The following is a 27,795-nucleotide window of genomic DNA, read 5'->3' as shown; positions in this document are numbered from 1 at the left end:
TTTATACATACAGTATAGACCAGTGGTTCTCAACCTTCCTAATGCCGCGACCCTTTAATACAGTTCCTCATGTTGTGGTGACCCCCCAACCATAAAATTATTTTTGTTGCTACTTCATAACTGTAATTTTGCTACTGTTATGAATCATAATGTAAATATCTGATATGCAGGATGTATTTAGGCGACCCCTGTGAAAGGGTAGTTTGACCCCTGAAGGGGTCACGACCCACAGGTTGAGAACCGCTGGTATAGACCCTGGTCCTGAATCACTGAATACATCTCCTTTTTCATGCTGTGAATCTTTTGCTGCTTCTTCCACAATATATGTAATACCAGTGCACAAATTCATGCACCTTGAAAGGAACTGTGGGCTGAGAGGCTGCGGTAGGCACAGGGGTGGGTCTCTGGCCATCCTCAGTGCCCCCGCCTAACCCCTCCTGCTGTGGTCCCTGTCCCCTGTCTGCCAGCAGCCCTGCTCTTGCTGCCGCCACTCCCATGCGCTGACGGCACTGGCCCCGATGACGGCAGATGCGAGTGAGTGGGGCTGTCGCCAGCAGCAGGTGCAAGACAGCTGCCTGCCCTGATCACCCCTCAGGAACAGGGGAAGGTGGAGAAGCCCTAGAGGTGATTGGGGCCAGCAGCTGCTGCTCGCACTCGCTGATGGCACAGAGCAATCTGGGCCAGCATCGGGCACCAGCACAGGGTTCGAGCAGTGGGTGGGACTGTGGCACGCGTGAACAAAGAATTTTCAGTAACCACCAGAGGCTTGCCCCGATGACAGTGACTGGCGCCCTGCCTTGGTCTGGCATCCTGGTTCACCTGCTCCACCATCCTGCAGTGGCTGACACCCGGTATTTCAGGAATTTGATTCACAGCTAAGTTTATTTTCTTTGCTTTCAATTTTTATAGCTTATATTTTAAAATTTAATTTTGTTTTATAATGATATAAAGCATTCACACAGTTCCAAAGTCAAATATGGAAAATAAGGCATATTCAGAAGAGTCTGTCTCTGTCTCTATCCCCCTGTTCTTTCACTTTTCCTATAAGTAATATTTTTTCTTGACTTGTTTTTTGTTCAATTAAAAAATATATATATGTACATACATACAAATATGTATATAAATGTTTATAACTATGAAAATATATTTGCATTTCCCTGTTTTAGGTAAACAGTGGGGGTATTATACAGGCTTTTCTCCATTGTTAAGATCATTCCATAAGAGTATATAGAAATATTTCTCATTTTCCTCGCTCAAATGTTTATTTTCAATTTATTTTTCAATTATATTGGTATACTATGTTAGCTTCAGATATACAACATAGTGATTTGGCATTCACTTACCACATGAATTATATAAGTCTGGTAGCCACGATAAGTCTAGTTAGTACTCATCTGGAACCATGTATAGTTATTACAATGCTACTGACTATATTTCCTATGCTGTACTTTACATCCCCATGACTATTTTCATAACTGGCAATTTGTACTTAATTCCTTTTACTTCTTTTGCCCATCCCTCTATTTGCTCTCCTATCTGCCAATCATCAGTTTGTTCTCTGTATCTATTAGTTTATTTTCATTTTGTTTATTTTTTAGGGCCTACATATAAGTGAAATCATATGATATTTGTCTTTCTCTGTCTGACTTATTTCACTTGGCATAATACCTTCTAGGTCCATCCATGTTGTCACAAATGGCAAGTTTTCATTCTTTTTTATGGCTGAATAATATTCCATTGTATATATGTACCACATCTTTTTTATCCATTAGTCTATAAATGGACACCTAGATTGCTTCCATATCTCGACTATCCTATATAATAAAAGTGTAGTATGCAAATTGTCCCCTCAACTGGGAGTTCATCTAGGAGTTTGACCAGGGGGTGGGGCCGGCAGGGGGAAGGGAGGGAGCAGCCAGCAACTGCTAGGGACCCTACCAGTGCATGAATTTCATGCAATGGGCCTCTAGTTATAAATAATGCTGCAATAGTGGCTCGAGACTGCTGCTGCGTTGAAGTGGACGATAGAAGCCCTGATGGACGGGGTGATGGTGAGGAACTTGGAGAATCTGGGGGAGTGGGCATTTCCCTATCGGATCTCTGTCCACAGCCAGTGGCACAACAGAGGAGGGTATTTCTTGGTGGATTTTTATGCACCAACAACTGTTGAAAGCATGATGGAGCACTTGTCTCAAGACATTGATGTAATCAGGCTTAATATTGTAAAACACCCCTGCCCCAGGAAGTAAAGGAGTGTGAAGGGATTGTCCCAGTCCCACTTGAAGAAAAACTGTATTCCACAAAGAGGAGGAAATGAGGATTCTCCAGATTTTAGCTTTCTATTCAGTTCTCTCACTTTTGAGCATCATGGATGAATAATGTACAAGCTTGACCTTTACATAAAAGTGTGTTAGGTGCCATTTGAGTGTTCTGGGTATTTTTAGCTCTTGATTTCCTTTGCTGGGAGAGGTGGAGGAATGGCTTGCTTGGAGCCACTTTGTAATCTGCGGGGTCCCACTCTCCAAGTCAAATATATCGTTCTTGATTTTGTTAAATTAAATGTAATTGTTTTTGCCCTATAACACTAACACCATTTTGAAGAACAAAACTTATAAAACTATCTTGGATTGTGAGCTAATTATTCATACTGTATAATCATGCAAGATAAAATATCATTCAGATTGTTTTAAAAAATGCTGCAATAAATATATGGATGTATACATCTTTTAGAATTAGTGTTTTCAATTTCTTTGGATAAACATCCAGAAGTGGAATTGTTGGGTCATATGATAGTTCTATTTTTAATTTTTTGAGGAAGTTCCATATTGATTGCTGCACCAGTTTGCACTCTTGCCAATAGTACACCAGGGTTCCCTTTTATCCATATCCTTGACAACACTTGTTATTGTTGATTTATTGATAACAGCCATTCTGACAGGTGTGCGGTAGTATTCATTATAGTTTTGATTTGCATTTCTCTGATGATTAGTGATGTTGAGCATCTTTTCATGTGCGGTTGGCCATCTGTATGTCCTCTTTGGAGAAATTCATGTCCTTTGCCTATGTGTTTTTTTTTTTTAAATATATTTTATTGATTTTCCACAGAGAGGAAGGGAGAGAGATAGAGAGTTAGAAACATCGATCAGCTGCCTCCTGCACACCTCCTACTGGGGATGTGCCTGCAACCAAGGTACATGCCCTTGACCAGAATTGAACCTGGGACCTTTCAGCCCGCAGGCTGATGCTCTATCCACTGAGCCAAACCAGTTAAGGCCTTTGCCTATATTTTAATTGGATTGTTTGGGTCTTTATTTTATTTTATTTTTTATGTTGAGCTGTATGAGTTTGTTATACATTTTGGATATCAACTAATTATTAGATATTTCATTTGCAAATATCTTCTTTCATTCAGTAGGCTGTCTCTTTTTTTAATGTTTTCCTTTGTACTGCAAAATCCTTTTAGTTTAATGTAAGTCCCATTCATTTATTTTTGTTTTGTCTTTGGCCTAGGAAACATATTAAAAAATATTACTAAGAGTGATGTCAGAATATTGCCTATGTTTTCTTCTAGGAGTTTTATGATTTCAAGTCTTACATTTAAGACTTTAATCCACTTTGAGCTTATTTTTTTATATGGTGTAAGAAAGTGGCCTCGTTTAATTTTTTTGTAAGGTATCTGTCCTGATTTCCCAACATCATTTATTGAAGAGACTGTCTTTATACCATTGTACTAGTTTATTCATGCTTCCTTTATCATAGACTAATTAACTATACATGTGTGAATTTATTTCTAGACTCTCTATTCTGTTCCATTAATTTATGAGTCTGTTTTTATGCCAGTACCATGATGTTTTGATTACTATAACCTTGTAGTATAGTTTGATATTGGGTAGTGTGATACCTCCAACTTTGTTCTTCTTTCTCAGTATTGCTGAATCTATTCAGGGTCTTTTGTGGTTCCATAATAAACTTTAGTATTATTTGTTCTAGTTTCGTGAAAAATATCATTGGTATTCTGATAGGAACTGCATTGAATCTGTAGCTTGTTTTGGGTAATATGGACAGTTTAAAGATATTAGTTCTTCCAATCCATGAGCACTATATAGTTTTCTGAGTGCAAGTCTTTTACCTCTTTGGTTAAATTTGTTCCTAAGTATTTTGTTCTTTTTGATGCAACTATAAATGGGATTGTCTCTTAATTTGTCTTTTCAATAGTTTGTTATTGGTATATAAAAAATGCATCTCGCTTTTCTAAGTAAGTGATTGTTCCTATAAAATTAGTATTTACAGTAGGGCAGTATTAATTAATTTATCGAGAGTCTAGGGAGATTGGACATTTTCGTTCCTATTCAGGAACAAGGTATGGCCCACCCGAGGATATGTTTTCATTGCTTTTTAGAGAGAGAGGCAGGAGGGAGAGAGAGAGAGAGAGAGAGAAAGAGAGAGAGTGAAACATGGATGTATGAGAGATACATTGATTGGCTGCCTCCCTTACGCCCTGGACCAGGGGATCCAACTCCACAACCTAGGTAGGTGCCCTGACAGGTAATCAAACCAGCAACCTTTTGGTTTACAGGTCATTGTTCCAACTAACTGAGCCACCCTGCCAGGGCCCCACTCTGTTTTTAACCTCTTATCTTACCCCCTCCCAACACTCATGTGCTCTTACATACACGTGAACACACATGTGCATGCAAATGCACATACACATGCCACCAAACACACAAACCATTCATCTCTTCTTTCTATCTGTCTGCTAAGCACAATAGCACCAGGTAAAAGTCAGCAGAGACAGTGAGGAAATCTAAGGCGCTGGGACACACGGAGGTGAAATTTGTACTTTATGGTGTCTTGACCTCAGCTCCTGGAGACAAGGCACTGATTTGTTGACCTGCTCCCTCAGGGCACTTTGGTGGTGGGTTCTCACAGGGAGATCCCAACCCTGAGACAGGGGTTCTTAGAATGGGGCTTCTGCAGTGTGGACTGGGGGGTTTGGTTCTGTGACCGGGGACCTGCTCAGGGTGTTTCTCCCAAGGGGTGTGCGGTGTGCGGAAGCTCTGTAAAGCCCCCACATAACCTAGGACTGTGTGAATGTTGCTCTCACTCTCCCTGTCTCCCTGTCTTCCCACCCTCATCACAGTTCATCGTAGGCCAAAGGACTTGGATGATCTGCTAAGCTGCCAGCCAGCTCGTGGGTGGTGGGTGGGGGGACCCTGACTCAGCCAAGGGAACGCAGGGGCCAGGACCTCTTTCCCTTGTGGGAGCCCTCAGCCCCAGCCTGTACATACTCAGAGGCATTGAGAGCCAGCGCTGTCCAGTAGGCTTCCATGGGGGCTGTCACCACGGCATCAAACAGTACCTCCCGCACCAGCTCCTCGTCACCTGGATGCGAAATCAAAGGAGACCAATGTACTTATTTCCCCCATGATTATAAGCACAGCTCACCTGCCCTTTTGAAAATCCTGACCTTCAAGGAACAAGATGTGCCTCATAAACATGTGTCCAGAGCGTGTAAAATTACCTACGTGAATTTGAGGAAGTCGCTGCACCTCTCCCAGCCTTCATTTCCTCAACCCCAGACAACATGTGAGTAGAACCAAACGACCACCAAGGCTCTTTCCAGTTCTAATGTTCTGTGAAATTATGGAATCCCTCAGCGACATCAGACTTCGTTGGTGCGCAGCCCGCCCTCCATCTCAACTCCCATCCCTCTGCTCCTTGGCCATTGCCCTCACACTCGCTGGCCTTGGCAGTTCCGTGAATTTGGATTTGCTGAGAGTCTCCACATAGGCTCTTCCCTTGGCCAGGATGCTCTTTCATGGTGGCTCTCTTTTCCCTCACTCTCTTTGGTATTTACTTTTATGGCGGCGGAATTCATGTAACATAAACTCAACGAATTTAAAGTATGCAATTCAGTGGCACGTTGTACACTCACACTGATGTGCAGCCATCACCTCTGTCTAGCCCCACAGCATTTTCAGCACCACCATCGCCCTGTACCCATGAACCACTTGGGTGGTAAGTGACACTGGCTGACAGAGGTGGCCCTCCCTGACCCCTTGTTTGCAGCAGGCCCCATCTTTTCCTGTACAGCACAATCTGTAACAATCTACACCTACACACGCAGGCTTGCTTCTTCATCGCGTGGTTTCCCCACGAGATTATGAGCTCCCTGAGAGCAAGGGCCTTGCCTGGTTGGGGCATCTCTAGCTTCAGTGCCTGCTCCAGGCCTGGCACAGAGGACATGCTCAGTACAGATTGTTCATGGAATGAATGTTGGGACAGCATAGAAAGGGGAGTCTTCTCTTGCTGGTGACATGTGACAAAATGACCTGCTCCTTCTTCCAAAGAGAAAGAAGAAGTACCATGTTGAGGGTGTGTAATTTCACAGTTGAGTTAGTGGAGGGGAACTTAAGGTTAGTCTGAGAACCAGGTGCTAGAAAACACTCACAGACACAGGCTGTGAGAGGCTGTCTGGTCAAATGCTCTCCTCTGCAGAGATGAGGACGGAGTGTCAGCTGCTGGCCCAGGCCCACTGCTAGGTGGTGGGGAGACAGATCTGATGGCTAGGTGGATGCCTTTACACTGTGGGAGTGTCCCTTCGGAGCCTTACAGTGCTCAGGTGAAGGAGGTTTGCAGAGATCCCAGTCCCTGACATGGGGATGTGCTCATGTGCCCCGTTCCAGGAGCACTTAATCATCAGGCTGTCTCTGCTTTGTCTTGGGAAGTCTCCCTGTCCTCCTAGGCCATCAGTGAGTTCCCCAGATAGAGCTACCTGGCAGCCCTCCCCTAGCCCCAGCCCTCCCTTGCTGCAAAGTCCTGAGCTGCAGGGTCCCAGAGGGAAGCCCTCATGGGCGGGCAACACGCACACTCCAGGTCTGGGTCCTCCCCTGTCAGAAAGCGGACCATAGCCTTCCGCTGGCTGAGCTTCCGGTGGTCGGGGTCAATATCCGTGATACAGTAGATCCTGGAATCCAGAGGAGTCAAAGTTACCTCAGAAAATCCTGCCCCTCTTCCTCCCTCCCTCCCGCCTTCTCCTCCTCAAGTGCATTGACTTCCCCACCTACCAGTCGCTGGCCAGGGTCAGGTCTGGGTGCAGCAGGTCGTGCAGGCCTGCAACCAGAACTCACACTCAGTAGGACGCTCACCCCATGTGAGGACGTGCACCAGAACTGTTTAGAAACAACTGCTGGGAAGCTTCTTCAGGGAAGGGATGGGTTTACTTTTCCTTTTCTCAGCTCAGAATAGGGCTGGGCTGGGTTTACACAGACCATGCCTTTGTCTGTGTTGCTCCCCACTCCCTGAAATGTTCTTTCTCCCCATTACCTCATGTCCAAATCCTAACTATTACTTCTCCCTTGAAGGAGCTAATACTTTGAAATCAGTGATTTCATCTTCATTGTACCCGACTGAGCTAAATGGCCAGTCAAAAGGTGATCCCAGAGGTGGGCCATGTCTGTTCTGTGTAATCTCTGTAGCCTCGTGCCCAGCCCAGCACAGCACCTACACTGACATGGGCTCCATACATTTGTTGATTGAATGAATGAATGAAAAGCACCCCACTGAGCACCCTCAGTGCTCAAAAATAAATAGGTGCTCAAATTGAGGTTCGTCAAATTGAATGCAAGGATGATGGCAACACCAAGGGGGCATGAGCGGCTTCACTAAAAGAGGTTCTAGGCTGACATAGACGCAGGCAAACAGTCAAAGGGTGACACTCCTGTCCCCACAGGAAGCCCAGTTGACTTTAAGCCCCTGGATCACTGGCTGGTCTAACCCACTGCAGTGGGTGATGGAGGGCACCCATCCCTACAGCAGTGAGATGGGATATCTGGGAGAGGAAGAAGAGAACAGGGAGGAGGAAGACACCGCGGGCAGGGAAGTTTGTTTTGGGGCCGGGGGGAAAACGGAAGGAGTGTTCCAGCGTCAGGACACAGGCTGTGAAAGGGCGAATTCAGGGGATGTGGGAGCACACAGCTGGTCGGGGTCAATATCCGTGATACAGTAGATCCTGGAATCCAGAGGAGTCTGGGTGTGGATAGGGGTCCTGGGAGGCTCCTGGGAAAGTGAGGTGTGCACTGGGCCTGAGGAGTGGGTCCGAGTTAGCTGGGATCAGAGGGTGGGGCTGGAGAGGAGAACATTTCAGAGGAGAGTGCAGTGATGGGAAGACTTGAAGCCTAGTGTGTGGGGAAATGAGAAAAAGCAGAAGGCCAAGGAAGGTCCTTTAGCAGCAACAAAATCCAATTTGGCATTTCTAGAAAGTTCCCTCTGGCGGAAAGAAGTTCAAAGAAAGGAAGAGGCAGGAGACCCGCTGGAGGCGGCTATGGCTACCTGGGAGAGAGGTGATAGTTGCCGTGGCAGAGAGGAGAGACAGGTACATTCAAGGGATGGTAAAGGGGAATGGACAGAATATGGGCTTTGAATAGGGCTGTGACCACATCTCTCAAGGACGCCCTGAGCCCTGGATATGGGTTTTGTTCTCTCAAGGTGCCCAGGCAGCTGCCAGTCATGAGCAGGTTGCGTTAGAGAGGGTGGGCCCTTCTCTGCCATACTCCCCGCCATCTCCCGCCATTCTTGTCAGGTTCACTTCCCATGAGCTCCCTTTATGGGTTGCATTGTGTCCTTCAAAATGATATGTTGAAGTCTTAACCCCCAATACCTGTGAAGGTGATCTGATATGGCAATAGGGTCTTGGCAGATGTATTCAAGTTACAATGAGGTGCCTGGTGTCCTCATAGGAAGGGAAAATAGAGACACACCAGGGGAGAAGCCATGTGATGATGGAGGAAACATGGAAGAGCTGCAGTGCAAGCCAAGGACGTGGGGACCAGGAGCTGGAAGGGGCGTTGGAGGCAGCCTGGCCGGCAGAACTGTGAGGGAATACTTTCTGTTGTCGGGGCCACCCAGTTTGTGGCACTTTGTACAGCAGCCCAAGCAAATGGCTACAGATTCGCTTCCTCACTCTTCCCAGCCTCCTTTCTCATGCCTTCCGCAGTCTTCCGACAGGTTAAATTCAGCTTTGTTCAGAGAAACACATCCCTTGGAGGCTCGGCCCTCTGGCCCAGCAACGCCTCCCAGGACCTGGCAGTGCGAAGTTGGCACACCTGAGGCTCTGTCGGTTTTGATGGCCGACTGGCAGATGCTGCTCACCCAGGGTGCCCGGACACACAGACCGTCCTCCCTGTAGCCCGGCTCTGATAGTCTGCCCTCGAGACCAGGACCCGGAGCCTGTCAGACCAGCTCTGGCTCCAGTTGGTCCTGCTCAGTATCCCAGGAGCATCCACTTTCCCCTCTAAACTGTCATCTGTACGTGGCGCCGACCCACCTTCTTCCACAGATGTGTTCCCCAGGAGGATGTGTTCGCCGTGGCCCTGGGACAGCACCACTCCCAGGCTGTGGGGAGAGCAGAGAACCCAGGTCCTCATCAACAGCAAGTGCAAGTCAACGTTCGGTCCATGTCCTGCCCTTCACCAGCTCTAAGTGCACGAGCTGTCCACATCCAAGCCCCTTGCTTCCCTCAGGACTGAGGCAGCACTTCTATTTTTACATCAGCCTTTCTTCCTGAAAAGGTCCAGGAAATCCTACAGGCCAAAGATTCTCCTCAGCACTCATTTTAATCAAGTTACACCCTGAACCTCTCGGGAACCCGCTGAAATGTGGAAAAGTCTCTAGGTCTCACAGGGCTCCCCACATAGAAGAGTCCTTTCCCAACTGGTGAATCCCATGATGCCTTCATCTCTCTCCTGGCAGAACATTGCTTTTGAACCTTGGCCCAATATCTGAATCACCGAGAGAGCTTTAAAAGACACTAGTGTCTGGGCCCCATCCTAGGAATTCTGAGTAAATTGGTTTGGATGGGGCCTGGACATTGGCAATTTTATAAAATTCCTCAGGAATTCTAATGAGCAGTCAGGGCTGGAAGCCATGCTTTATTGAGAAATGAGATAATTCAGAGATAAAGGCTATTTGTTTCCTAATCTATATATTACCTGGAGTTAAATATTTATACTGCTGGAGGAAACCTAGTTCTTCCCTGTGTTGTTGATATTCATGTTCTACTCATCCTTCCACTCCGCAAACAAAACGTGTGTCCTCACCTGAAAGGTGTGTCACTGATGTCTGTGAAGAAGTAGTCATTGGTCAGGAAAAGAACCCTCTTCTGAAAGAGAAAACAAAGATGTTTGCTGGAGAGGAGTGGCCCCCATGCCACCCACCTCCTTACCTAAAGCCCTTGGGGTTTCACCAGCTCTGTGCCATTTCTCTCACTCCTTACCTCTTCCCTAACCAGCACCAGCATGCCTCATCTCTGGACACCACAGGCAGACTCATCATCGCAGGCCCAGCAGCCTTTGGGGGTGGCCTGACTGAAGGACCAAGGGCTAGACCTGTGCTGTCCCATAAAGTGGCCAGGGAATGAATCGTACTGAACCTTGATATGTGCAAATAAGGAAACGAATCTTCAGACTTTAGTTAAGGAAAATTTAAATTGAGATCACCAATGTGGTAGTGACTATTGTATTGGACAGGGTGGGTGTAGACTGATTCTAGGCTTCATATGGGACCAGAGTGGAATATTTATGCAGTTGGAGGAAATCTAGGTGGTGCTAAAAGCTTCTGTCCAACCACCCACAACCCTTCCCTTTCTTGAATACAGCCTAAGGAGTGGGGTCACCATTCTCTCCACTAAACCTCTCCCAGGCCATGTCACTCTTTACAACTCTTTTTTCCTTTCAAAGCTGCTTCTCTCAGGTTTCACTTGCATTTGAATAAATTAGAGCATCAGGTAGTGTATACAGACGCTGTGAATCAGACAGATCTGGATTTAAGTTGTGTGCTCTGAAGTAAATCACTTCATTTTTCTAAGCATCAGAATTCACATTTGTAAATTGGGGTTAACCATAGCATCTCTTGCCTATGGTTGCTCTGAGGTTGTATGTTTTTAATAGATGGGAGTCGGTCCAGGGAACAGCAGGATTTGCGCTGGGCTCTGAAGTTCCAGAGAGTTTCTGGTCCACAGACTCAAGTTTCTGTCTTTAGGAAAGCCACATGTTCCAGTTGGCTCAGGAGCTGTTATTTCCCTCACCTTTTTCTGGCTTTTCTTGCACCTTGGAAACTGGAGCAAGATGTTGGAAGGGAGCTCTGTTGTGGTTAGAACATTGGCTGGAGCACCAAAGAGTCACGGGCTCGATTACCTGTTAAGGGCACATACCAGGGTTGCAGGTTTGATCCCTAGCCCCGGTTGGGATGGGTAGGGGAGGCAACCAATTGATGTGTCTCTCTCACATTGATGTTTCTCTCTCTTACTCCCTATGCTTCTTCCACCTGGCAACCATCAATTTGTTTTCTGTATCTATGAGTTTATTTCTGTTTTGTTTGTTTGCTCATTTTTTTTAGGTAAGTGAAATCATACAATATTTGTCTTTCTCTGTCTGACTTATTTCATTTAGCATAGTACCCTCTAGGTCCGTTCATTATTTTATTTCATTATTTTTTATGGATGAGTAATATTCCATTGTATATATGTATCCACTTGATGGACACTTAAGCTACTTCCATATATTGGCTATCTATTTATATAAAAACCCTGGGTGTAACATCACAACCGAGGCTTGACTAACCAGAAGGAAGTCAGTCCTGCAGGGGTTGTCTTGTAAACAGCTGCACCCTCTCTGAGCTGTTTCCTGCGAGGACGGCCAGGTTTCAGGCAGGAACCCGCCCTTGGAGCATGGACGCACTGAGTCCTGGGTCCTCTTAGCCACAGCTGTGCCCTCCCCAAGCTGTTTCTGGTAAGGGCAAGGTTTGAGGCAGGAACCGGCTTTCGGAATGTGGATGCACTGAGTCCTGGGTCGAGTTGCCAAGGGCTGCGCCCTCCCCTAGCTGTTTCTCCGAAGAGCGAGGTTTGAGGCAGGAACTGGCCTTCGGAGCATGGAGGCATATCTTTATAAGGTTTTAATACATTATATTAGAGGTTGTGGTGGTACTGTTTTACCCACAGCGTCTACAGGAATTGCTGCAAATGTACTTCTCGGTGGAAGCACCTTTCATTCCCAATATAAATTCCCATTCCACTAAATGAAACTTCAATTTCTAGACTCAATATAAACAGTGAATTTGCTAAAACTATTAAAAAGGCCCAACTTCTCATTATTGATGAATGCACCATGCCATCCAGTCATGCTATAAACACCATAGACAGATTACTAAGAGAAATTTGAATGTTGTATTTGGTGGGAAAGTTCTCCTTCTTGGGGGGGGGATTTTCGACAATGTCTCAGTATTATACGGCATGCTATGCAATCGGCGATAGTACAAACGAGTTTAAAGTACTGCAATGTTTGGGGATGTTTCAGAAAGTTGTCTCTTACAACAAATATGAGATTAGAGGATTCTGCTTATAGTGAATGGTTAGTAAAACTTGGAGATGGCAAACTTGATAGCAGTTTTCATTTAGGAATGAATATTATTGAAATCCCCTGTGAAATGATTTGTAATGGATCTATTATTGAAGCTACCTTTGGAAATACTTTATCTATAGATAATATTAAAAATATATCTAAGTGTGCAATTCTTTGTCCAAAAAATGAGCACGTTCGAAAAGTAAATGAAGAAATTGTGGATATACTCGATGGAGATTTTCACACATGTTTGAGTGATGATTCCATTGATTCCACAGATGATGCTGAAAAGAAAAATTTTCCCATCGAATTTCTTAATAGTATTACTCCTTCAGGAATGCCGTGTCATAAATTAAAATTGAAAGTGGGTGCAATCATCATGCTATTGAGAAATCTTAATAGTAAGTGGAGTTTTTGTAATGGTACCAGATTTATTATCAAAAGATTATGACCTAACATTATCGAAGCTGAAGTATTAACAGGATCTGCAGAGGGAGAGGTCGTTCTGATTCCAAGAATTGATTTGTCCTCATCTGACACTGGCCTCCCATTTAAATTGATTCAATGACAGTTTCCCGTGATGTCAGCATTTGTGATGACTATTAATAAATCACAAGGACAAACTCTAGACAGAGTAGGCATATTCCTACCTGAACCTGTTTTCACACATGGTCAGTTATATGTTGCTTTCTCTCAAGTTCGAAGAGCATGTGACGTTCAAGTTAAAGTTGTAAATACTTCAGCACAAGGGAAATTAGTCAAGCATTCTGAAAGTGTTTTCACTCTTAATGTGGTGTACAGGGAGATATTAGAATAAGTTTAATCACTTTATCAGTCATTGTTTGCATCACTGTTGTTTTTATATCATGTTTTTGTTGTTTTTGTTGTTTTCATAACATGTTTTTGTAGTTTTTATATCATGCCTCTGTTGTTGTTATATCCTTTTTTTACTGTTTATTTATTAATAAATTTATATATTATTTTCATGTACATGAATTTTGTGCACTGGGCTACTAGTTGTAAATAATTCTGCAGTGAGCATAGGGATGCATATATCTTTTCAAATGAGTGTTTTGGACTTCTTCAGTAAATACCCAAAAGTGGAATTGCTGGGTTTTTCTTTGTCTCTTGTTACAGCCTTTATTTTAAAGTCTACTTTGTCTGATGTAAGTATTGCTAACACAGCTTTTGTTTCATTTTCATTTGCATGAAATATCTTTTCCAGCCCTTCACTTTTAGTCTGTGTGTCTTTCAATCTGAAGTGAGTCTCTTGTAGACAGCATTATGTATGGTTCTTGTTTTCTTAGCCATTCAGCCATCCTATGTCTTTTGATTGGAGCATTTAATCCATTTTCATTTAAAATAATTATTGATAGATATGTAATTATTGCCACTTTATTATTCATATATCTGATCTTTTCTTTTTATTGAAGTCCCTTTAACAATTCTTATAATACTGGTTTAGCTTTTTTTTTTTTTTTTTTTTTTTTTTTTTTGTCTGGGAAGCTCTTTAGCTGTCTTTCTATTCTAATGATAGCCTTGCTGGGTAGAGGGATCTTGGTTGTAGGTTCTTGTTTTCCATCACTTTGAATATTTTGTGCCAATCCTTTCTGACCTGCAAAGTTTCTGTTGAGAAATTAGCTGACAAACCTATGGGAGCTCCCTTCTTATTTGGGTCTCATTTTATTTGGGACTCTGCACTTCCTGGACTTGTATGTCTATTTCCTTTGCCAGGTTAGGAAAGTATCCCATCATTATTTCTTCAAGTAGGTTTTCAATCCTTTGCTCTCATTCTTCTCCTTCTGGTACCACTTTGATGTGAATGTTGGTACGCTTGATTTTACCCCTGAGGCCCTTTAAACTATCCTTATTTTGTGGTTTCATTTTTTCTTTTTTCTGTTTTGATTGGGTATTTTCCATTATCTCGTCTTCAAAATTGTTGATTTGATCCTCTGCTTCATCTAATTTACTATTGATTCCCTCGCAGTGGTTCTCAACCTTCCTAATGCCGCGACCCTTTAATACAGTTCCTCATGTTGTGGTGACCCCCAATTTCATTATTACAAATTGAACATAATTAAAGCATAGTGATTAATCACAAAAACAATATGTAATTATATATGTGTTTTCCGATTGTCGTAGGTGACCCCTGTGAAAGGGTCGCGACCCACAGGTTGAGAACTGCTGCTAGAGTATCCTTCATTTTAGTTACTGTATACTTCATTTCTGACTGGTTCTTTTTTATGTTTCCTATCTCTTTGTTCAAGGTCTCACCAAGTTCATCTACTCTTCTCCTAAGTTAATTGAACATCCTTATAACCAGTTTTTTTTAAAAAAATATTTTATTGATTTTTTACAGAGAGGAAGGGGAAGGGATAGAGAGTTAGAAACATCGATGAGAGAGGAACATCGACCAGCTGCCTCCTGCACACCTCCTACTGGGGGTGTGCCCGCAACCAAGGTACATGCCCTTGACCGGAATAGAACCCGGGACCCTTCAGTCCGCAGGCCGACGCTCTATCCACTGAGCCAAACTGGTCAGGACATAACCAGTGTTTTGAACTCTGCATTTGGTAAATTGCTTGTTTCCTATTGTTTAGTTCTTTTGTTGGAGTTTTGTTCTGTTCTTTCATTTGGGACATGTTTCTTTGTCTTCTCATTTTGACTGACTCATGTTTGTTTCTCTGTATTAGGTAGATCTGCTATGTCTCCTGGTCTTGGTAGAGTAATTTATGTAGAAGGTGTCCTGTGGGTCCCTATGGTGCAATCTCCTGGTCACGTGAGCTGGGTGCCTCTCCCTTGTGTGTGTTGTGTGTGCCCTCCTGTTGTAGTTGAGTCTTGATTGCTATTGGCACATCAGTGGGAGGGATTGACTCTCAGGCTGATTGGCTGTGAGCGATGGCTGTGCTTATAGCTGAAAAGCTATTGTGTAGGGGCCTACCCCACCAAACAGGATTCATTTTATTGGGGCTCTAATGCCTGCTGAGTCCACTCTTTGGTATGTCATTTGTGGAGGGTCTGGGTGGTGCTCTGTTGTATTCTTAAGCACACCACTAAGTGTGTTGGTTTGGGGGACTCTTGGGAAGAGATCTGGTGCAGGCCAAGGTCAGCTGCTACCTATGCCCAGTCTGGGGCCAGTTGATATGAGTTACAAAGTGATCTGCAAATTGTTGCTGCTTGCGCTGGGCTTAGAGGTGCCTGGGAGAGGCTGTCACTGGTGCCAGGCTTGGACTGTTCAGCAGCAGGCATGGGGCCTGCCAAGGCCAAATGCTGCTTGTTTGGAGTTTGTGGACCTTAGAGATTTTAGGAAAACCCACAGCATGAGCCGAGACAGGCTGTTTGTATGGAAAAGCTGCTCAGAGAGGCTTGAGTGGGCCTGCAGGTTGGGTAGCACAGGATCTCAGAATCACCAGCATGGAAGTACAGTATTAAACAGGTTGATTGGGACTCAGGCTTGATGCCTGCCTATCCCTGCAGGTTATGTTGAGGGAAGGCTCAGCAAAGGAACAATGGCACCTACCAGCTGCCCTTGAGCCCTAGCCCCGAAGCCAGACAATTCAGGTCCTCCCCTTTGTCCCTGCTGTTTTTTGAGCTGCTGCCCCAGTGAGTGAGTTTGAGTAAGTCAGAGCATGGGCCCTTTAAGACCTGTAGTGCCTGGACTCCAGCAGCCCTTGTCTCACCCAGTTGCAATCACCACTGTTTTCCATAGCCAGGAATTATGGTGACTTCTATTCCCAGTACTGGAATCATGGGCTGGGGAGTCCAGTGTGGAGATGGGACCCCTGGCTCCTCATGGGGCACCTCTGCACTGAGATATCCTTCCTGATTCTGTACCACCACACATGGATGTGGGAACAGCCTCTTCTGTGTCTCCACCCCTCCTAACAGTCTCAACATGGCCTTTTCTTTATATCCTTGGTTGTAGGACTTCTGTTCAGCTAGTCTTCAGGTATTTCTCAATGATGGGTGTTCTGTAAGTAGTTGTAACTCTGAAGTGGTCATAGAGGGAGGTGAGAACAGCATTTATCTACTCTACCATCTTGACCAGAATTCCCATCCAGTAAAAATTTCATTTCAGATACTGTACTATTTGGTTCTAAAAACTGTATTTGGTTCTTGTGGTCGTTTCATGCTGTGTCAAATTAACGAAGCTGGAACTACATTTCCAAATTCACTTCCCTATATGATTCCAAGTTTGAGTTGGCCAAAAGAGAAGTTTGCAAGAGATTTTTGGGCAGACATGAAGCAGCAACCAGTTTACACACTAAAGGAAAGTATCAGGCACTTATAGCTTGCTCTGAGCTGTTGGCTTACCTTCTTGGCCTGGGTAAGCAGCCACACTTAAAGCTTCCTCAGCTGCCACTGGATCTCCTTCTGTTTCTCTGAGACCTGAGCCCTGTGAGTGTGTAGCTCCATGTGAAGGGCACTAGCTTCTTTTGCAGGTCACTGACTTCACTGTGGGTAGATTTTAGTTTTTCCTCCTAAGTTCCTGTTTCTCTTCATGGGTTCCAGTTTGTTCTTGCTTTTCCCATATAGCTTCCAGCTTTCCTTCCAAACTGTGGTCCCTGCTGTCCTATGATGACTTTAAGGTCACGACAGCCTTCTGTAGACTTCTTCACCAGCTCCCACAATTTCATAAAGTTTAACCCCTAGAATAAAACCCTATATTCATTTCAGTTATAGTGGTTCTGCTCTTTAATCAAATTCTATCATTTCTCTGCTGAGATTCTCTAACTATTCACTCATTATGGCCATAGTTTTAAAATTCCTTGTGCAAATTTATCATATATGCTTTAAAGTTCTTCTAATTCTAACAGCTGGGTCATTTCTGGGTCAGTTTTAAGACTGTTTTTTTTCTCTTAACTATGTGTCACATTTTCCTGTTTCTTCACATGTGTAATGATTTTTATTGTATACTTGCTGTTGTAAAGAATAGGTTGTAGGCACATTGTCTTCCTCTGAAGAGTGTTGGTTTTTTATTTTATCAGTAGATAAATCATTGGCAAGTCTCCTTGAGCTTGTGGAGGCTTGGATTTACATTTATTTTAGGGTGGATGTGTTTCAACTTTGTCTTTAGGTTTAGGGTGAATCCCTGGGTCTTGACACATGGTCTTCACTCCTAAAGTGTAGCTCTTCTGTGCTTGTAAAGGAAATCCTGTGGTGGTTACTAAGCTTCTTCACCTCAGTGTGACTCCGACTCCAAATTGTCCCCACTCCCACAGGCGACAGCTGGAATCCTCTTCAGCCTTAGTTTCTGCCTGCTTTTAGTCACTTTCATGTGCCTTTGCATGTTTATTTTTTAATATATTTTCTAGATTTATAATTGTCCTCTGCTGGAAGGTTAGTCTAAATGCAAGCTACTCCCTCACGACCGAAATCAGAACTTTGAAGTTATCTTTTAAGACTAAAGCTAAAGGAAAAGAGAAGGAGGGGGTGGGGTATTCCTGAATCCTGTTAACGAAGAGAGAGCTGGAGAGGTTTGGAGGATGAAAGTAAAGAGATGTCATAGCAATCTCTTCTTCCAATAGATTGCCTCTCTTTGCTGGGAAATTAAAGTGTGTGTGTGTGTGTGTGTGTGTGTGTGTGTGTGTGTGAGAGAGAGAGAGAGAGAGAGAGAGAGAGAGAGAGAGAGAGAACATACCACAGGGCACGTTAATCCTGTCTCCTTGAATCCAGTGCATAGGGATTAGAAGGCAGAGGAACATACAGTGAAGCTGCTCTAATGCCGGTGCCAGCTGCTGGTGTGTGTGTGTGTGTGTGTGTGTGTGTGTGTGTGTGTGTGTGACATGTACTCTCCAGCTTTCCATAGTTCCCAGCACCCCCAGGATTGAAGCTTGTTGCTTCTCTCACTCACATTTCTGAACATGACCTATTTGGCCCCATAGGTTTTTGGGTTTGTGAGTCCTGCTCTAAACCATGCTGGGTTTGCTACTATTGTCCTTGGTCATGTCACCATGGTCACCTGTCTGAAGTTTAGGGGAGATTTAGAAAGGTCTGAAGAATCTGTGGGAAATAGGATGCATGAAAAATCCCCTGGGAAAATGGCAAAATAAGGTATCACCTGCCAGGAGGATGGCTTGAATGAAAAGAGATAACCCCATGTGTTTTAAGAAAGTTTCCCTTGGCCTAGACCTGAGGAGTGCTGCTACTGAGGATCATGCTTGCAGGTGAGATGCACCCCTGAGCTGAGAGAGGACTGGGATAGACTGACTGGCAGGCAGGAAAACAATGAGACTGCCTGTGACTCTGACAAAGAGAGGACATGCAGGAGAGACCGAGCCGTTGGTAGTGAACCAAGTGGAGCACCACTGGGAAGCATGGCATCATTGTAAACCAGAGCAGTGAGAGGCTGGACTCCACCACAGTAGCCTTTATACCAGCAAAATGCCCCCTCCCCCACACAGTGCAGGTGCAGTAGCTTCTGGCATGAGAGTAGAGAAACGAAAGATTAAAGGGGAGAGTTTTGCTATGATGGGGTAGAGGGAGAGGAGAAGATAATGAATTGTAAAGGTAGAATAGCAATGCTATTCTAAAGAGAGTCTTGAGGAATCTTTAAGGCGGGCGAGTGAGCTGAGAATTCAGGGCCAGTCCTACAGTTCCTACAGTAAGGCTTTATACAGTAGTGCTCAAGAGTGTGGGGTCTAGAATTGGACCCTGGGCAAGTCTTTAACCTCTGAATCTCCTCAACTGTAACATGGGGATAGGATAGTACCTTATGAGGTTCTGTCCTCATAAAGTTGTGAGTACTGAGTGAACACATTAAGTGCTTAGTACAGTTTCTAATAAATGTTAGCTGCCATTATTACTATTATTTTATTATTAATAATAATAGCAGCAGTAAGGCACGAACTCATCCATGTTACGAAATCTCCATCATGGTTGTGACCATGATCATCATCACCCTACTTCTTTATGTCAAGAAGACTTTGTTAAGTTGCAAATGTCACTTGGATGATTTATTAGCAGCAATGGACACATTTCAAAGGGAGGGCCTGGGGTTTTGGAGAAGCTCAGGCTGCCTGCATCTGGTTAGGACTCTCCCTTGGTGGCTTTGAGAAGTGGGAAGGCAGCATGAGAAAGAAAGGACAGTGGACAAACCACACCCACTTCATAAGCTGGTCTATATTCCACATAGTATAGTCACACTCAGATCTGTCCTAAAGCTGCCGTGTACCATGGGCATGTTAACGTTTTCATTGTAGCATAAAAACAAGTCCTACTTAATGCCCTGGCAGGGTTGGGCCGGTGAGAGCGCCCTTGTGCCCTTCTGCATGTGAGTGGGAGTCTGGGATTAAGGTGGAGGCTCATTGAAGAAACATCTGTTTTTCTGGATCAGGAGAAGCAGCTGCTGCAATTGATGGTCTCACGCCACTGGTGCTGCCCAGTCTGCCTAAAGGAGGCCCTTCCCTGCCCAGAACCTATGAAAAAAGCAGCTTCCACGGAAGTCAGATATTGGTCCAGTGAGAGTTAGTCTGTGCATCTCAAAGGAATACAATGAATTGCTTTTCCTTCCCAGTGCTTTCTTATTTGGCTTCCATGGAGGTCTGTGTTTGTAGAAGAACTTGGGTCTAATTGTTGCAGACAAACGCCTGTGTTCTTTTAGCTGAGACAGATGGGCAACAGGAGGAGGAGGTGGGAGTGGTTGTGAGGGAGGAGGTGACATTTGTAAATATGTCAAGGGACAATGAAAATTCACCGAAAATGCATTGGAACCTTTTAAGTGAGAAGGTGAAATGATCTTTTATAAATGATGTGCGGGTCTGTGAAGACAGTAATAGTGTCAGTGAGGGTATCGATTCTTGAGCATCTGTGGTTACAGTGGATAAAAATCAGCTATGGAGAATAGCAATTATTTTTAACCTCTTCCCATATAACATGTTTTACAGGAGCTGCTAACAATTTGCAAAATTAACTGTCACTTTTCTTCTTTCCATCACAGACAGCAAAAGGGCTAAGTAACAGGCAGCATAAGGAAGAAAGAAGAGTTGTAAAAACTTGGGCTACCAACTGCCTTGCTCAGTAGTCACCTAAGAGTCCAGCCTTGATGTGAGTGACAGTTTCCTGGCCAGATGCTTCTCTGGGGCCAATGCCTTGGATATGCTTGCTAATCAAGCCCTCTAGGTACAGCAAGCTCTCAAGTCTTAAGCTCTCATTTATCTAAGTCCAAGTTCCTTGTCACCATCCCAAACCTCAATTAATGGCAATGCTGCCTCTTGGTACCAGAGCCTGGCTCTTTCTCTCTAGCACCTTACCCCTTTGTCCAACGGAATCTTCACATCCATAGAGAGAGAACCTGTTTCCCCATTGATCATGGCTGTTCTCAGCTTTAAGAGGAAAGATAGTAGAATTAGTTCCTTGACTCACCCTGCAGTGCGGAGCTTTACTGACCAGATTGGAGGTGATCCTTAGAAACACTTTTGGTTCTTCCCCTTTTCCTCTGAGCAGAATACTGAGGGGGACTAGAGACTAGCTTCTAGGTACCATTTATCTTATAATTCTGGAAATTCACTAAGTTAATGTTCCAAAGTGGACTGGTATATGCAGGAACATAGTGTCATATTACTGAGACATAATTTCCTCTAGGGTGAGCTACTGACACCAAAGCCAGACTAAAACATCACTCCAACTCCAACTCTGTAGCTTGTAGACATGAGCTTATGCAGCCTTAGTAATCCTTGTGATTCAGAAAGATATTTTTATAGTTGTTTAAAGAATTGCCCATTATAGAAATGATTTCTGGTTTGGGCTTGAAAAGGCTCCACAGAGAAGTATAGAGTGGCCTCAGAGCTTCCAGCCATGCAGCTGGCTCATGTATTGGCCATAGAGCCCAACCAACTCCTCCTTTTCCCACTTTCCCCACTCACGATTTCAGCTCGGTCCTCCCATTCCACTTCAGAGAGATCCACACTGTTGTAGTTAGGTTTGGGTTTTAGTTTCTTCCCCTCTCTGTACTAGAATGGACAAGTCAGAAAGAAAAACATGAGGTTAACCTAAGGCCCTGCTCAAGTTTCATCTCTTCAACAAAGCCTTATGGTTATATTTATAAGATCAAAGAATCTCAGTGATTCCTTAAGGTTATCTGGGCCAACTTTTAACCCAATGCAGAGCTTCCCTGTCAACATTTGTGATAGATGGTCTCATGGTCTCTGAGTGTATATTTCCCATGGGAGGAGCTCCCTCTTTTTGAGTCAGCTTGTCATAGTTGTGGACAGCTCTCACACAGAGCTGAAATCTGCCTCCCTGTAGCTTTTACCCACTGGTCTTAGTTCTTTCCCTGGAGCTACACAGACTATCTTCCCTTTGAGAACCTTTGAGATTTCTGAAGATGCTTGTCATCCTAAGACTTCATTTCTCCAGGCCACACATTCCTAATTTGCAAATGCCTCAACTCCCTCTCAATATGCTCTACTATATCAGTGTTACTCCCAGAATGGAGTGCCTAGAACAAAGTCAGTATTTCAGGTGGGGTCAGACCAGTGTGGTGTGTGGCCCAAATATCACACTGCTCTGACTGCTGCCTCTGATTCTGCTTGACTTCCAGGACAGCCATGAGAGTCTGAAAGCACAAATAGAGTTTTCACTCCATTAAATCCCCTGGGCCTTTCTCATGAGACACACTGTTAAATTACATCTTTACAATCTTACACTTGAGCATTGAGTATTTGCAGATATTTCCAGGCATCCCTAATATATTTCTTTTTGTTAGTTTCAGCCCATTGTTTTAGAAAAATACTTTCTGAATACTAATTTTCTCGCTTAATGTATTAGCCATACCGTCCAGAATTTGTGGAATCTTTCTGTGTTCTCTTTTGTTGATATAATTTTTGAGTGGTCAGAGCCAAGGACAGACAGATTCTGCAGTGCCCAATAAAGACCGCTTTCCAGCTTGACACACAGAGCCATTAATTAACACTCTTTGAATGTTATTATTATTTTCTGGCCATGACTCTTTTCTCTCTCTCTCTCTCTCTCTCTCTCTCTCTCTCTCTCTCTCTCTCTCTCTCTTTCTCTCTCTCCCCAAGAAGTTATCTGCTATTAGGTGTGTACTACTTTCCAGGTTTAGTTTAGTAATAGGTCAAATAAAGGAAGAGAATACACTTCCAGTCAAGATGGCAGCATAAGTAATTGCAATACTCCCATCCTCCCACAACCACATCAAAATTACCACTAAACTACAGAACAATCATCACTCAGAACCGCCTGAATGGAAGTCCTACAACTAAGTAACTAAAGAAGAAGCCACATCGAGACTGGTAGGCGGGGCAGAGACACAGAATTGGCTGGTCCCCACACCCACATGTGACAGATAAAAATCAGGAGGTACCCCCTGAGGAGCGAGGGGCCCCAGTCCCACACCAGGTACCCAAACCCAGGGTTTCAGGGCTGGGAAGAGAAGTCCCCATAACTTCTGACTGTAAAAACAAGCTGGAATTGAGGCTGAGGGCTGCTGGAGTCCCAGGCATTCCTCATAAAAGGGCAGTGCACAGAATTACTCTGACTTATTCCATCGGAGCTCCTTAGCTGGGATAGCACCTCAAAAGGCACCAGGGAGGAACTGAATAGTCTGGCATCAAGGTGAGAGCATTGGGGCAGTTTTCTCTAAGACAGAATTGCTGACAGAGGCCACTGTTCCTTTGATGAGCTCTCCCCTCACAGAGCCAGCAGGTGGGTACCATATCTGAGTCTCCATCAACCTGGTTATCACTGTTCATCCTGCTCTGGTGATTCTCTGAGAACCTGCCCCACCAAACTTGCAGGCCCATCCAAGTTGCTTCCAGTGGCTTTTCCATACAAATGGTCTGCTTTAGACTTTCCTAAAATCTCTCAATCAAGCAGCATCTGTCCGTAGTGTGTCCTGTACCTCTTGCTAAGTGGCCTCAGGCCTGGCACTAGCAGTAGCCAGCCTTGGTTCAAAGCTTGGCCTCTCCTAATTACCTCAAGCCCAGCACAAGTAGCAGCCATCTGCAGATTACTTTGTAGCTCATGCTGGGTTGCCCCAGGCAGAATACAGGCAGGAGGAGTTGGCCTGCACCTCCAGGGAGGCCCCAGAGTCAGTGTACCCAGTGGACAGCTCTAGATCATGTTGAAGCCTGACACACTTGAGAGATGGACTCAGTGGGCTCCAGAACCCTGATGAAGTAAGTCCTACTCTGTGGGGTGGGTCCCTGCACAGCTGATCCCCCACGGTGGACAATGGTCTCAGCCAGTCCTTGCAGCCAATTAGGCTGAGGGTAAATCCCTCCCAATGACATGCCAACAGCAATCAAGACTCAACTACAACAGGAGGGTGCACATAGCCCATACAAAAAGTTGGGGGTGCCCAGCTTCAGTGATTGGGAAAGTTGTGCCACTAGACCCTACAGAACACCTACTACATAAGGCCACTCTACCAAGCCGGGGAAATATAGCAGCTCTACCTAATACATAGAAACTAACACAAGGAAGCAGTCAAAAGGAGGAGACAAAGAAACATATCCTCAATGAAAGAATAGTATAAAACTACAGAAAAAGAACTAAACAAAATGGAGATAAGCAATTTACTAGATGCAGAGTTCAAACACTATTATAAGAATGCTCAATTAACTTAGGGTAAGAGTAGTTGAACTTAGAGAAAACTTCAACAGAATAAAAAAGGACAGGGAAACCTTAAACAGAACATGGAAACCATAAAAAAGAACCAGTCAGAAATGGATATACTATTTGAAATGAAGAATAATTTATAGGGAACCAATAGTAGAGTAGATGAAGCTAAGAATCAAATGAGCAATTTTTGAATATAAGGAAGCAAAAAACACCCAATCAGAACAGCAAAAAGAAAAAAGAATTTTTTTCTTTTCTTATTTTATGACCTGAACTTCTTTCTTTCTTTTTAAGGTCATTTATTTATTTATTTTAATTTTGTATTGTTTAAAGTATTACATATGTCTCCTTTTCCTCCCATTGACCTCTCCCCAGTCATTTACACCCCCCAGCACATGCCCTCATCCTCCTACAAATTTTTAGAAATGAAGACAGTGCAAGGAATCTTTGGAACAAGTTCAAGCACACCAACATTTGCATCATGGGAGTGCTGGAAGGAGATGAGAGAGAGCAAGAAATTGAAAATCTATTTGAAAAAATAATAACAGAAAACTTCACTAACTTGATGAAGGAAATAAACATACAAGTTCAGGAAGTGCAGAGAATCCCAAACAAGATGAACCTAAAGAAGCCCACACCAAGACACATCAGATTAAAATGCAAAAGGTTAAAGACAAAGAGAGAATCTTAAAAGCAGTAAGAGAAAAGTAGTTACTTAGTTTCCTACAAGGGAGCTCCCATAAGACTGTCAGCTGATTTCTTAACAGAAACTTTGCAGGCCAGAAGGAATTGGGAAGAAATATTCAGAGTGATGAAAAGATGCTCAATATTTGACAAAGGAGGCAAGAACATACAATGGAGTCAAGACAGTCTCCAATAAATGGTGTTGGGAAAATTGGACAGATAGATGCAAAAAAATGAAACTAGACCACCAACTTACACCATACACAAAAATAAACTCAAAATGGATAAAGGACTTAAATGTAAGATGGGAAACCATAAAAATACTAGAGGAATCCAAAGGCAACAAAATCTCAGACATATGCTGAAGCAATTTCTTCACCGATACAGCTCCTAGGGAATTGGAAACTAAAGAGAAAATAAACAAATGGGACTACATCAAAATAAAAAGCTTCTTCTCAGCAAAAGAAACCATTAACGAAACAACAAGAAAGCCCACTGCATGGAAGAACATATTTGCCAATGTTATCACCGATAAGGGTTTAATCTCCAACATTTATAGGGAACTCATACAACTTAACAAAAGGAAGATAAACAATCCAATCAAAAAATGGGCAAAGGACCTAAATAGACACTTTTCAAAAGAGGACATTCAGAAAGCCAAGAGACATATGAAAACATGCTCAAAGTCACTAATCATCCGAGAAATGCAAATCAAAACAACAATGAGGTACCATCTCACACCTGTCAGAATGGCTATCATCAACAAATCAACAAACAAGTGCTGGAGAGGATGTGGAAAAAAAGGAACCCTCTTGCACTGCTGGTGGGAATGCACACTGGTGCAGCCACTATGGAAGACAGTACGGAGTTTCCTCAAAAAACAAAAAATGGAACTCCCATTTGACCCAGTGATCCCACCTCTAGGAATATATCCCAAGAAACCAGAAACACCAATCAGAAAGGGTATATGCACCCCTATGTTCATAGCAGCACAATTCACCATAGCTAAGATCTGGAAACAGCCTAAGTGCCCATCAGTAGATGAATGGATTATAAAACTGTGGTACATCTACATGATGGAATACTATGCTGCTGTAAAAAAGAAGGAATTCTTACCATTTGCAACAGCATGGATGGAACTGGAGAGCATTATGCTAAGTGAAATAAGCCAGTCAATGAAGGAAAAATACCACATGATCTCACTCATTTATGGATAATAAAGACCATTATAAACTTATGAACAAAAATAGATACAGAGGCAGAGCTGCCTTGAACAGACTGTCAAACTACAGCGGGAAGGCCAGAGAGGGTTGGGGGGGTGGGTAAGAGATTAACCGAAGGACTTGTATGCATGCATATAAGCATAATCAATGGACACAAAACACTGGGGGGTATGGGAGGCTAGGGGAAGGTCAAGGGGAGAAAAAAAAAGGAGACATATATGATACTCTTTGTAATACTTTAAGCAGTAAAACAATAAAAAAAAGTGATGAAAAGCAATGACCTACAACCAAGATTACTCTAGCCAGCAAAGCTATCATTTAGAATTGAAGGACATATAAAGAGCTTCCCAGAAAAGAAAAAGCTAAAGGAGTTCATCACTGTCTAGCTGGCGTGGCTCAGTGGTTGAGCGTCGACCTATGAACCAGGAGGTCCCGGTTAGATTCCCGGTCAGGGCACATGCCCGGGTTATGGGCTCGATCCCCAGTAGGCAGCATGCAGGAGGGGTGTACACCTGAAACTAATGTAATATTGTATGTCAACTGTAATTAAATTTTTTAAAAAAATGATTTAAATTAAAAATAAAAAGAAAGGGGAAAAGTTTCTCATTAGGATAAGTTAAGAATTAATCAGAGGTTTATATATATTTATCCTCATCTGAGGATATGTTTATTAATTTTAGAGAGAGGGAGGGAGGAGGAGGGAGGGGGAGAGAGAGAGAGAGAGAGAGAGAGAGAGAGAGAGAAACATCAACATCAATTGACTGCCTCCCATACACACCACAACCAGAGATCAAACCCACAACCTAGGTATGTGCTTTGACTGGAAATCAAACCCACAACCTTTTTGGTGTATGGGATGACACTCCAACCAACTTAGCCACCAGGCCAGGGCAAGAGGGCTTACTTTTAGCAGAATGAGACCCCCCTGCAGATGCTTAAATGTTGAAGTCCCCTATCACTGTGCATGTTGCTTCTGCCAGTTTTTTCCCCCGAGAAAGCCTCATCTTTATTTCTTGCCTGTGCAGGAGATCTTTAGTAAAACTGCCACTACAGCATCTTCTTTTTATTCTCCTCTTTTCCTCCTTGTCCCTGCGTGGATGATGTTCCATTCTTGGCCTTATGGATGTCTACACTCATGACAAACAGCACTGTCCTGCCACCTTCAACACTGGATCTGCTTCTTTTGAGCAAGCTGCAACACTCCTCATTCATTGCCACTTCCTAATTCCTGATGATCCCTGAGAGAGCATCTTTAGCTCCTCAGATTAGGACCAGAATTTCACTTTGTTAATTAGCCATACATTGGGCTCTTGACACTCTTTCAATTTATTACTAAGCATACCCTCTATCATTTTTCTTTTAAAAAACCAAACTATTGCTTTCCTTAATACCTGTCATAAATCAATAGTGCCTTCCTTAGGAATCTCATGAAGTTGGCTCTACCATATCTTTTGTTATGCAATGATGTTCTACCTGGTGTTGTTCTCTAATTGTTTCATTTGTGTAAGTCTGTTTGTGTAAGGTCTATTCTTTTCATTAGACTATAAATGTTTGTTTAAAGCCTTCTCAGAGTATTATCAGATTAGGCACATAATAGGTCTACTATATGAATTGATTGTTTGAAGTATTATATTTATCTAGATTAGACAGGTGATAATAGATGGATTTCTGACCAGTGCCCTTCATTCTACACGTTAGCTCCAGGATCAACACTTTTGTTATTTCCCTAGTGAGTTATTTATTAGCACTGGGGCTGCCCCTTACAGGACCCACTGGTATAGCTTAGTGGCCCATAATGGATTCATATGCTTGTCCAACAGAGTCTGAATTGGGAAGACATAGGGGGTTTCAGTGTGCCCTGATTGCTTTCTACTCTGAACCCCTATAGTTTGACTTAAATAACTCAACCAGGT

The 27,795-nt window shown here is 43.6% G+C and overlaps 1 protein-coding gene across 1 annotated transcript in view; it reads right to left on the bottom strand.

Moving 5' to 3' along the window:
• The window catches only part of CACNA2D4 (calcium voltage-gated channel auxiliary subunit alpha2delta 4), a 110,150-nt gene that overhangs the window by 57,995 nt on the left and 24,360 nt on the right, over positions 1-27,795 (bottom strand). The window contains exons 17-23 of the mRNA XM_070408754.1: positions 21,260-21,346; positions 20,648-20,719; positions 10,098-10,159; positions 9,326-9,393; positions 7,068-7,113; positions 6,870-6,967; positions 5,289-5,382 (exon numbers count right to left, since the gene is read on the bottom strand). Coding sequence (XP_070264855.1) covers positions 5,289-5,382; positions 6,870-6,967; positions 7,068-7,113; positions 9,326-9,393; positions 10,098-10,159; positions 20,648-20,719; positions 21,260-21,346 — 527 coding nt within the window. The remainder of the gene's footprint in view (positions 1-5,288; positions 5,383-6,869; positions 6,968-7,067; positions 7,114-9,325; positions 9,394-10,097; positions 10,160-20,647; positions 20,720-21,259; positions 21,347-27,795) is intronic.

Source organism: Myotis yumanensis, unplaced genomic scaffold (genome assembly GCF_028538775.1).
Source record: "Myotis yumanensis isolate MYYU_CA2020_CCGP unplaced genomic scaffold, mMyoYum1.0.hap1 SCAF_3, whole genome shotgun sequence".
NCBI classification, from domain to species: domain Eukaryota; kingdom Metazoa; phylum Chordata; class Mammalia; order Chiroptera; family Vespertilionidae; genus Myotis; species Myotis yumanensis.
This window is presented reverse-complemented; position numbering and strand designations above follow the sequence as displayed.